Source organism: Lycorma delicatula, chromosome 1 (genome assembly GCF_047948215.1).
Source record: "Lycorma delicatula isolate Av1 chromosome 1, ASM4794821v1, whole genome shotgun sequence".
Taxonomy (NCBI): domain Eukaryota; kingdom Metazoa; phylum Arthropoda; class Insecta; order Hemiptera; family Fulgoridae; genus Lycorma; species Lycorma delicatula.
The window spans coordinates 8292555-8305767 of NC_134455.1; the positions used below are offsets into that span (position 1 = coordinate 8292555).

Genomic DNA, 13213 nt, shown 5'->3' on the forward strand with positions numbered 1-13213 from the left:
TCATCTATGCCGTTCATTGTTTCTTCTAAATCCTTTTTACTCTCGGCTAGAATTACTATATCATCAGCAAATCGTAGCATCTTTATCTTTTCACCTTGTACTGTTACTCCGAATCTAAATTGTTCTTTAACATCATTAATTGCTAGTTCCATGTAAAGATTAAAAAGTAACGGAGACAGGGAACACCCTTGTCGGACTCCCTTTCTTATGTTCTTCAATTGTTACTGTTGCTGTTTGGTTCCTGTACATGTTAGCAATTGTTCTTCTATCTCTGTATTTGAACCCTAATTTTTTTAAAATGCTGAACATTTTATTCCAGTCTACGTTATCGAATGCCTTTTCTAGGTCTATAAACGTCAAGTATGTCGGTTTGTTTTTCTTTAATCTTCCTTCTACTATTAATCTGAGGCCTAAAATTGCTTCCCTTGTCCCTATACTTTTCCTGAAACCAAATTGGTCTTCTCCTAACACTTCCTCTACTCTCCTCTCAATTCTTCTGTATAGAATTCTAGTTAAGATTTTTGATGCACGACTAGTTAAACTAATTGTTCTGTATTCTTCACATTTATCTGCCCCTGCTTTCTTTGGTATCATTACTATAACACTTTTTTTGAAGTCTGACGGAAATTCCCCCTTATCATAAATATTACATACCAGTTTATATAATCTATCAATCGCTTCCTCACCTGCACTGCGCAGTAATTCTACAGGTATTCCGTCTATTCCAGGAGCCTTTCTGCCATTTAAATCTTTTAATGCTCTCTTAAATTCAGATCTCAGTACTGTTTCTCCCATTTCATCCTCCTCAACTTCCTCTATAACACCATTTTCTAATTCATTTCCTCCGTATAACTCTTCAATATATTCCACCCATCTATCGACTTTACCTTTCGTATTATATATTGGTGTACCATCTTTGTTTAACACATTATTAGATTTTAATTTATGTACCCCAAAATTTTCCTTAAGTTTCCTGTATGCTCCGTCTATTTTACCAATGTTCATTTCTCTTTCCACTTCTGAACACTTTTCTTTAATCCACTCTTCTTTCGCCAGTTTGAACTTCCTGTTTATAGCATTTCTTAATTGCCGATAGTTCCTTTTACTTTCTTCATCACTAGCATTCTTATATTTTCTACGTTTATCCATCAGCTGCAATATATCGTCTGAAACCCAAGGTTTTCTACCATTTCTCTTTATTCCGCCTAAGTTTGCTTCTGCTGATTTAAGAATTTCCTTTTTAACATTCTCCCATTCTTCTTCTACATTTTCTACCTTATCTTTTTTACTCAGACTTCTTGCGATGTCCTCCTCAAAAATCTTCTTTACCTCCTCTTCCTCAAGCTTCTCTAAATTCCACCGATTCATCTGACACCTTTTCTTCTGGTTTTTAAACCCCAATCTACATTTCATTATCACCAAATTATGATCGGTATCAATGTCTGCTCCAGGGTAAGTTTTGCAGTCAACGAGTTGATTTCTAAATCTTTGCTTAACCATGATATAATCTATCTGATACCTTGCAGTATCGCCTGGCTTTTTCCAAGTGTATATTCTTCTATTATGATTTTTAAATTGGGTGTTGGCAATTACTAAATTATACTTCGTGCAAAACTCTATAAGTCGGTCCCCTATTTCATTCCTTTTGTCCAGCCCGTATTCACCCACTATATTTCCTTCCTTGCCTTTTCCAATGCTTGCATTCCAATCTCCAACTATTATTAAATTTTCATCTCCTTTTACGTGTTTAATTGCTTCATCAAACTCTTCGTATACCTCATCATCATCATGGGCGCTTGTAGGCATAGAGACGTTAACAATTGTTGTCGGTTTAGGTTTTGATTTTATCCTTATTACAATGACTCTATCGCTATGCGTTTTGAAATACTCCACTCTCCTCCCTATCTTCTTGTTCATCAAAGTCCTCTAAAAAAACTATATACATATGAAAGAACTGTGCAAATGTAACATCAATTTTAAATATTATATCCCAGATACACACAAACAAGAAAACTTACCTATTGGGATGCTTTTTAAGTATTATTTCATGTTGCAGTATCATATTATTAATTAGAAAAAATGAAATGAAATTGGTAATGAATCGAATCAAGTTTCGGCTCGCGAAACATTTAGCCCTGCTTTCTGCTTCCTCTGTGAAATTAAACCGTACTAAAATTCTTGGGGTGAATTTGATGTTTCCTTATGGTTTTTGATCTAAGAAATTTAATAAAAGTGCTCCCAGACCTCTATATCTTTTTGGTTTTAAAAGGGTAAACACAAAAATATTTTGTCAGAAAATAAGTATTTTTGGGTTTGGAATAAAATAACTTTGTTAATTTACCAATAAACAATAAAACTTTCTAAAGAATTTAATTTTGAGAAATTGAAAATAACACTCTTAGCGCCATGTGTATCAATCTGATACATTTTTAGCAATGTCAAAACGGTCACGTGTATAATTTTGATGCACACGTAATGGTCTTAATAAATTAATAAAAAATGTCTGGCCTGGGATGAAGTTTTACTGATTTAGGCGTGGCACTAAGAGTGTTAATAAAATTAAACACAAATTTAAGAAGTTCAAATTTAATAAAAATCAACTGGGTGCTGTGCACGAATACCAGGAAAATTGTCCAGATCGTAAACATTTGAGGCTTTGGACGGGTGAGTTTGAGAAATTGGTATGCTTAAACCTTGGACTGCCAAGTTTTTTTTTGTTACAATGATTACTAAGAGGGGATTCATTCCTAGGACTCGCAGCAGTCAGGCTTCATTGATAATAATATATATAAACTAACCTAGTTACGACACTAATTTATTAAAATTAATACTGTTTAATCTACATATTTCTAAAAAATGACTTTTTAGTGCTTGCCAATTACAATTAGTAGTTTACTTTAAAAAAAATTTTTACTTTATGTTTTTATTTCTGAAGCCATTGTTTTCTAAATTGAAACACGTTCATTCCGAGTCACTTGAGGGAACACATAGGGTGCAGTTTACAACAGTTTCTTGCACACACGTCTGTTGCAGGAATGAATATTGAAATAGTTTGCCACATTAACCTTTGCTTTTTAGATGATGGTTCCATATGTAACATCGACCTTTATTCCTAGGCAGTTCCTGCCTCAGCTTCTGTCCTTGATTAATTTTTTTATTCAAAATTGATGTATATAATTTATATTGATGTATATAATTTTTTTATTCACAATTATGTATTTATGTAATCCACTGATACTTCTTTCTTCAATATATGGTTTGATGAGATTCAACCCAACATCCAAAAGAAACAACTTCCTCCTGTTCTTTTTGTTATTGTTCCATTGTTTGTACTGCAAGTCAAAAAGTGTAAAAGAATTTATTCCACAAACATCTAACAAAGAAAAAAAACACTGACAATGCCCATCGTCTTATTGATCTTTTGCAGTTATAAGCACACAGTCCATTTGGTCAGTCGTATCAATACCCTTTCGTTGAATTGTAGAAGTTTTATACTTCAGTTTCATTTGTCAATTGTATATTACATCTTATTGCCTCTTCATTTGTAGGTAACACAATAAACTGGATGACATCTGATGATAAAAATAATTTGAAAGCATCTACAGTAGTTCCTGATAAGATAATGGCATCTTTACACCAGGTATTCTTTATTATTTTGTCAAGTAATTTTAGGTGCACTTACATAGGAATGACCAGACTTGGCTACAAATTTTTAGACCTCTTCTTCAGTTTCCTCATCACTACTACTTTCTTCCTCACTATTATCACGATTTTGTTCACTTCCTAAGTCAATAATAACATCTTCATTTCCACTCCTTCTTCTCCATTAATACTTTCACATTCACTACCAGACTGCAAATCTTCTAAAACTCTTTCTATAGATACATTACGATTGCTGGAAATCATTTTTTACTCCTGTATAAACAAAAATAGAAAAAACATACAACAAATATCAAAGATGGCTGTAAATGAAATATAAGCTGATGAAAATTGCAGGTTTACCAGTGGCATTAACAACAAATAATGATGTAACAAAAATCTTTATTTCTTTAGTGTTTTACGACAAGCTGACTTTCTTATGCCTAAAAAAATTGTCTGTTTACCAATTGAGGGGGGGGGGGGGTTCCAAGAGCTTACTTCAAACTTTTCTATCTGTATATGCATTTTTACACATAAAAATAGGAATTTTTCATATTTTTTTAGTTTCTGCAAAAGAGAACTTTTTGACACGCAGCTTGTAAGAAATGATTTCAAAACAAGTGGTTCCTGTAAAATTGATGAAACTAAGGTGTAGGTGTAGGATAAATCATTTAAATAACACATTTAGTAAGAAATGGATTGGTTGAAACAGACCAGTAAAGTGGTCACCTCACTCTCATCCCGACAGTCTTTTTCCTTTGGGAAAGGATGAAGTAATAAGTCTATTCCCTGTATTGGCATACAAGAATTGAAACATCATGTAACAGAAGGTGGAGTTACTGTTAGGAATAATAATGATGCTATCAGATGCACCCAGCTAGCATGGATTCGCCGACCTGAACTATGTGCACTGAACAGAATGGCGACCACACTGAGCAACCTCTTTGAAGAAATGTTTGCAGCTTTATCAAGTAACAATTTTGATATTTAACATTTTTAGACAACCAAAAAGTATGCAATTTTTTATTTTAAATCTACTTTTTATTCATTTGTTCAAGTTTTCTATTTGTTTTCATTACATTATGTTGTTCAAACATTGAAAAATTGTTCTGGTTAAAATTATTTCATTTTTCAGATCCAGTTTGGTGTTTTGTTTTTTATTACAGTTGAACTTCTCAAACTTTTGTTTAATTTTAATTGATGTTATTTACATCAATTTTTTTCAGAATTACATTCTCTACAATGTTAACAAGAAATTTTTATTAGTTTATTAGTAAATTAATATTATTTTATTCCAAACCTAATAAAAGTGTATTTTCTGACAAAACATTTTCATGTTTTATACAGTTTTCTTAAAACCTAAGTGAGATAGAGGTCTGAGACCACTTTTAATTAAATTTCATAGATAAAAAAACCTAAGGAAGCACTAAATTTACCTCTCGATTTGTATTTAGTTTTAATATAGTTTTATTTCACAGAGAAAGCAGCGCTAAATGTTTCCCAAGCTGATACTCACTAACGAACAGTTTTCTGACCTATATTTATGAATCTTTTTTCATATTTTTAGCTATAGAATCATCTCCCAAGAGACTGCTGTGCAATTTGGAATAATCCAGTGTGTGTGTGTGTGTGTGTACATATATATATAAAAGTGCAATTCTACAGATGAAATTCAGATCTTAAACTTTCATCTCAATTATCAATAATTTGCAACTGAGGTGTTTTGAAAATAATATAACATTACTTTTCAAACATAATTGTTTTTTTATTTAACCTCTGGGACCACCGTTAGTTATTGTGTCAGTGGATGAGATTTGTAGCATGTGTGAAAATGCCATGTCCGACCGGAATTCAAACCCGGCACCTCCAGATGAAAGGGCGAGATACTACCACTCGGGCCAAACATAATTTAACAACTTATTTTTAATCAGTTGCCAATTATACAAAGTATAATAATTGTAATATTCTTAAAAATATATAAGTTATAAACTACTCAGGCCATGGTAAGATAATGTAATACTTTTGAAAATAAAGTTTTTCAATACAGATAACATATGACAATTTCCCATTGAGAATTGAGTGTTATGAATTATCTTTGACAGCGGTCAAATAATGTGCTGTTCAGCAACATTAATTTATTGCCAGTCTTTATTATGACTGTGATATAAGTAAAGCATCTGAGATATACACAGGACTAGTCAGAGTTGATTAATCATTACAATGGATACTTAAAAAGTAATTTCATTACTGCATAGATGTTTGATTTAACAGACTAAGGATCTAATCGTAATTTCCATAACTTGGCTTGCTGATATGCAGCAGTTGATTCAGGGAATAATACTATCAGTTTGCTTCTCTCTTTTCCTAGTAATTGGAATTATCCCATAATGGATATTCCAGTTATAGATTACCCAATAACCCTGGAATGGGAAACTTCATTTTGCGGATAACATTTCTGGATCATGATGGTACCTAATACATGTGCAATATGCGACACCTGACAATAAACCAAGAAACATCAACAAAACCCATTAGTAATTAGGGTAAGAAAAAAGTAATAAATGAAGTAAGATAAAATAAACAAGACAGTCTTATCGTCACTTCAACATCATGCTGCTGTTCTTTTCTTTATTTTCCAACATTATTTCTGGCAAATAACAGAACAAATATAAGATGTTAAACATTCACTGCTTAACCATTTTTTTTTTTTTTTTAATACAAAACTCAAAAAAAAAAAAACAGTAGATATCAAATAAAATATAATTGTCATTACTTTTTAAATGAATATGTACAACCCAAATAAAAACTGGAATAATAATTTAAAAATTATGTAAACTTATTTTTTTCTCTATTCTAAATACACAAACCCAATAAAAAACTATCATTATTAATTCTCAATATAATAAAAAAAATATGTAAATAAATCTATTAAAAATCAACATATAATAAAAATTTATAGCACACAATAATAACTTAAAAACTATATTTAAAGCAATCCGGACGAAAAATTGCAAATATTATTAACACTACTACAGCTAAAAATAATTTTTTAAATTCATATAACATATTACACAGCCAAGTCTGACACAAAAATTTTATTAATGAAATTTTGTTATTACTACTAATTTCTTTGATTAAAATTCATTTAAAACAAATAAAATTCATGTAAATACCATGATAAATTACATGTAGTTGATAAACTGCTAAACAAAAATTATAGGTAAAAATTGAGTATGGTTATAACAACCTCAAGACATATATATATATATATATATATATATATATATGTCTTATATATATATAAGACTCGGATATATAAGACTTATATATATATAATCTCTATATATATATATATATATATATACTGCTTCTATTGTAAAATATGTAATTATAGCCAAAATAAACGTGTGGAAAAAGTGTTCTGTTGTAGAAACAAGCTTACCAGAGTAATTCAAATCAGTAGAATAGAGATAAGAATAAAGAGATCCAGTAAAATACAGAAAAAAGCACTAGCTTTAACAAATAAATTTATGTCTACAAATTTTTTTTCCAAAATAAATAAATAAAAAGAAACAATACAGAATGCAATTACAATAAAAAGAAAGCTTCTAGTTGCTGAGCTCAAAAACATTGAACTTTTGGAATAATAGAATATACATAATAAAATGAGTTAAAACAATTAACAAAACACTGATGTACTTAATAAACTAAATATATATTATGTATATAATAATATAACAATAATAATAATTAAAAATAGTTAACTAATGCACACAAAAAACGTGGAATGAATACATTAATATAACTGTTCTATAAAAATAGTCGTATAACAATCAATAAATTACGATAAAAATTGTTAATTAAATAGTCTCAATAACATAGAATAAAAGTTTAACAAAATCTCATTCCAGATTATGATAAAATCACTTTAATAGAAAATAAAAATTAATTTCTACTAAGAAAAAAAGAAAAAAATGTTCTTAGTTACATAAACATATGTAAATGAAAATACACACAATTAAAATTATCTATCAAACCAAAGGCTTAATCTCACAATGATAGGGATAAGTTAGGCAAAGCCAACTCAACTCAGCCAACAATACAAAAGAAAGTAGGCTTATTTAAAGCTGGCTAATACTCAAACCTGACTGCCTTTAACATTTCCCAATGTTGAAAATGAGTACATTATAACCAGAGAATTATCTACAAGTTAGATTCAAATTGGTCTTAACCACATGGAAATTAAAAAAAAATTAAGTAACTTTTTAAAATTGATTGTTCTATAATTAATAATAACCATTATGGTTTAAATTATTAACTATTATTACAAATAGTATCCAATTGTTAAAACAATTAATTACTAACAACCACCATTAATATAATGGTAAAAAAACTAGTAGTTATTAACTCAGCAATTTTTTACATTTCACCATTTAGCAAATGTAATCAAACAACATACATTATTACATAATTCTATAGGCATTTTTAAAAGAATAACATAAGCATATGCAATAATTACAAGTAAAAAAGCATTTAAGTAAGAGAAAATTACATTAACTAAATAATCAAGGTGATAACTGAAAAATAAAGCACAAAGCCCAAATATACTAGAAACCAAATATTAATTTAAAATAAAAATTTGATTCAATGTAGAGGCATTGTGTTTTATTTTATTATTAAGGCAGTAATAAATACAACTATATTACTTATAACAATATATAAATCATATATGTAAATTTAAAATGGATAAAAATATGTTTTTTTCAAAAAAATTATAAGTTATTTTTAAATTAGTGAAATAAGAAAAAGAAAAAAATTATGGGGCATAATTTTTTTACAAATAACTTCACTGGATGAAATATAGTAAAAAGAATATATTAATTAAATTAAAAAAAAAAAAATAACTTTACTGGCTGAAACATGTTAAAAAGAATACGTACATTTTTAAATTAAGCGATAGTACAATAAGTTTCTAAAAATCTGATTACAAGTGTACAATTAAAAATGGCAAATAGATATGCTTTTAAAATAAAATTCCAAACAAAAATGAAATCACAGGAACTTGGTACACAAGGCTGATTATGGAAATGTACAATACAATAATTATACTTTCTTTTCATAAGGCAATATGTCAACAATGATAACGACAATGGTTGGTTTACTCTTCTAATTTCGAAACCAAAATTATCCCGATTGATCTAAACAAATGTTGAGTATTATCTAAAAATTTCAAAATTTAAAGTTTGTTTGATTTTAGCATTCTTAATCAATACAGAACATAAAAACCAAATAACAAAAACCTTGCAGTATTTACTTATTTTGTATAATAAATGGGACATGGTTTATCGGGTGCTAAGATATGTAATAAGATAATCTAAATATGACTAACAAGGTATACTACCACTAATGGTTCAAGTATTGTCAAACTGATTAAGTCATGTTAGATTGATCAGTTTCATTAATTTATGCTATGAAAATATCATACTTTGTATGACCATTTGATCAAAATATTACATAAATTCTTAACCTAAATAAACAAGGTAGTGCAGTGCTGGTCTTCCATTAAAAATAAGGTAACGTTAAAATTAACGTAAAATATCAAAAATGTTCTTTAGATGGAAACAGCAGCATGTTTTGATAAGATGTCATCATCTTTACTTTTATTGCAGTTATAATTGTCATCATGATGTCAAAATCTGTCTTCATAATCGGTGATGACATCATTATCTTCATTAATATTATTTGACAGATGAATTAATAACTGTTTATTTCTTTCACCTAAGGGTTCTGTACCAAGTCTTGATTTATTTATTTTTTCCTCCAATGTATTTTCCACACGCTCCGTCAGTGATCTCTTCGGAGGTGGCCAATTATCATCTAATGGTGGTACAACATACGAACGTGTACGCTTGCGGTTAGTAGCTCGACTTTCTGTGTAGTCATGATCATACTGTGTGTCAACTGGTGGTTGAACCACTGGTTTGTTATTGAACTGAATGAGTTCCTCCAAGTCTGACATTAACCCAGAATCCCATGATTCTTCAGATTCCTGAGAAAAAATGTCAGATGGCTTCAGTTTAATGTCTGAATGCTTTGAAAACAAGAGTGATCTTGAACGACCTGAAATTAAAACACAACAAAATCATTTAATCTCGATAAAATAATCTATAATAATTTTTACTCTACTAACCTCTATAGTGTAGTGGTAACATATCTTCCTTCCAACAGGAAGGTTCTGGTTCAAATTCTAATCAGGCTCTACAGTAAGGATGAGAAATCACCAATCCCACAATTAACATGTTGGTATTATTTTTACTACTGGTATGAGAATAGATGCTTCAAGTGCACTTTTATTAGCAGTAGGTAATTTTCTTTCAAAAAATTTTAATGGTTTACTTTTATATACCGGATTTTTAGTCTCTGCACTGCATAGGAGATGCTGACTCCAGACTTCGGCAGCTTATCGTACGATTTCAAGAGAGGTTGCAGAGGTGCTGGCTGGTATTATGCCAATTGACCTGTTAATGGCTCACAGAAGGAAGCATACAGAATTAAGGATGCTTCCTTCTTTGGAGAAGAAGTGATTGATTGTAGCTAATTTACAAGAGTTGAATACTTGGCAAGAACGGTGGGATGCGGGAGAGAGAGGTCAGTGGACTTACCATTTGATTGGGAATGTAAGGAGTTGGTGCAGTAGGACTCACGGATCAATTGACTATAGTCTTACGCAATTCCTGGCTGGGCATGGTGGTTACAGATTGTATCTTTTTAGGTTTGCTCTTCACCATTCAGACTGCTGTCCAGCATGCAATGTAGAGGAAACTCTGTACCATGTCTCTTTCTGTTGTGAGGTTTCAGGATGCACGGAGGTGCATGCTGGATGCCCTGGGTCGAGTGGACATGTTCAGACCAGAGGATTTTCAGCAGATAATGCTTCAGGTGGACTATTATTGCAAATTATAATAGAAGAGTTTTAGAAGAACTTAGTAAAACAGAAAAAAACTCGTAGGAGATAGGGAGCATTGGCACAGCCTGCAAGGGAATGAGGCTTTGGAGGGTGTCGGGTTGGACAGGTCTGCGGCTGAGTGCCTTGCGGGCTCTCTCAAGCATGAGGAGGGTCGCTTTGGCACAGTGAGTATGTGGACACTCCGCTCCTGGTACCTGAGGGCGTTGCTCACGTTTTTAATTATTATGGCTTATTATGGCTAACCAAGACCGTGGACCCTGTTCCTAGTCTAAATTTGACAACACCATTCATTGACTGTGAATACCTCAGAAAACGAGTGAGTTTTCTATTAAATTAGTGCTATACTCATACCAATCAAAATTATGTTTTACACAACATAGAAATTCAGACCTACACCCAAATATCGACTAAATTACGTCACCCAAATAAGGACCAAATTAAGAGGAATGCAACCCCGTTCCAGTCTGGACAGGAGCCGGGGACCAACCCCATGCTCCCATAATCTTGTGTGGCATTACAAAAAATTACAATTAGGGACCACCACAAGCGGAATGAAGCTACACCCCTGGTTGCACAAGCTACCATACCCCAGCAGCGTAGCACCCTGCCAGTGGGAGCCTCAAATCAAATCAAAAACAACACCAATATAACTGTGGCACGATGCCAATGCGCCTATGGATTGGTTGGCGCCAACCAATCCAATACCTAGGCCGGGACCCTACCATGATCAAATTCCTTGAATAAACTCCCTTTGCAGACCTACACACTGCGGAGCGAAGAAAACCAGCCACTATAGACCAATCCTCGTGGATCATCCAGTTAATACAGAGATCCACAAAGGAATATATTCTCTCAAGTTCAATAACAGCTTGTGAACATTTGAACTCATACCGAAAACAAACATAGAGGACATGGTCCATCTATCATCAATCATCAGTCCCACAATCCAGGCATTGACTCGAATCCACCAGACGAAACCTAGTCAAACTTGCCTGAAAGGCACCATGCCTGGAGAGAAACTGTGTAATATACCGATTGGGGGAAAGTCATCTAATCGCTCCTAAACCGGAAATTATAGGAAATATACCATGCATGTAGTGACCTGTGGGGGATTTGTCCCACCTGACCTGCCAAGACGCAAAGCCCTGGTCTACAATCTTCTGCTTTTGTTCTGATGTCAACAAGTTATTTACCTTGGAAATGTAGCATTCCTTATAGTTGTTAGCCAGTAAAAAATGGCCCTTTTCAGGGCTACCACAAGGTTAAAAATTACGAGCCATCAAAGCCAATCAACAACAAAAATGGCTCTTTTCAGGGTTACCACAAGCTTATAAATTACAACATGCTGTCGAATCTATTTGGCGACAATATATATACATATATAATAAATATTTTATGTTAAAATTTGTAAGGTTACAACCATTTAATATTAATCAATTACAGAAAGTATAAAAAATAATTAAACATTTCACTTTATATCCGAAGCTTTTTCAAGTATAACTAAACCAAAACTTATAATAAAATGATATGTTAAATAATATATCGTTCTTATTATTCAGTCAACCGAAAATTTTGATAAATAAACCTAAAACATAAAAACAAAATATACATAAACATAAAACGTAATTCTTTAACATCATATCTCTAATTAAATGAAAAATAAGTAATTGTACTAAAATAAATATTACTTAATCCATTAATATCAGTTCTGTTAATGGAATTTTCACATTGGAAAATATGAATCATTTCCAATACCAACCTCCTAGTAATGTTCAAAGTTAAAACTGTGTTTATATTCCCTCACATGTTTAAGGCAGTAACTTCATGTTTACTACATTTATGGGCTTCAAACCACTTTTAAATACAGAAACCATTAAGTTACTGCCTCGTCCAAACATGAGAAGGAATATAAACACAGTTTTAACTTTGAACAAGTGAAAATTCCATTAACAACAGAACTGATATTAATGGATTAAGTAATATTTATTCTACTGTAATTTAACATTTCTCATTTAATTATAGGTATTATGTTAAAGAATTACGTTTTAGGTTTATTGTTTATTTTAAAATTTTCATATTGTTTATCAAAATTTTCAGTTGGCTGAATAATAAGAATGGTATAGTATTTAACATATGATTTTATAAGTTTTGGTTTAGTTCTTGAAGAAGCTTTGGACATGAAGTGAAATGTTTTTTGATTATTTTCACTTCCTTGTATAAAGTAAAGGAAGTATTGAGATTACGAAAAATGTCGGTTTTCAGATTTTAATGGAAGTATCCATTTTGACTAGTTTTGTCATGACGTCTGTACATACGTGCATATGTATCTCGTATATCTCAAAACAATTAGCCGTAGGATGTTGAAATTTTAGATTTAGGACTGCTGTAACATCTAGTTGTGCACCTCCCGTTTTGATTGCAATCGACTGAACCAGAAGTATCCAAAAAGCCCAAAATCCAAAAAAAAAAAATGGGATTTGGACTTTTTCTTAACTAGTAATAAGTCCATGTAATAAGCAGTAGTACTACTATAAGCTATGTAATATACATAGTAATATACTAATACTACATAGTAATATATTACTATGTAATAAGCAGTAAATAAGT

The 13213-nt window shown here is 31.3% G+C and overlaps 1 protein-coding gene across 1 annotated transcript in view; it reads right to left on the reverse strand.

The window, feature by feature from the left end:
* Positions 1–7335: 7335 nt before the first annotated feature.
* The window catches only part of LOC142323748 (uncharacterized), a 79493-nt gene continuing 73615 nt past the window's right edge, over positions 7336–13213 (reverse strand). The window contains exon 7 of the mRNA XM_075363956.1: positions 7336–9759. Coding sequence (XP_075220071.1) covers positions 9329–9759 — 431 coding nt within the window. The 3' untranslated portion in view covers positions 7336–9328. The remainder of the gene's footprint in view (positions 9760–13213) is intronic.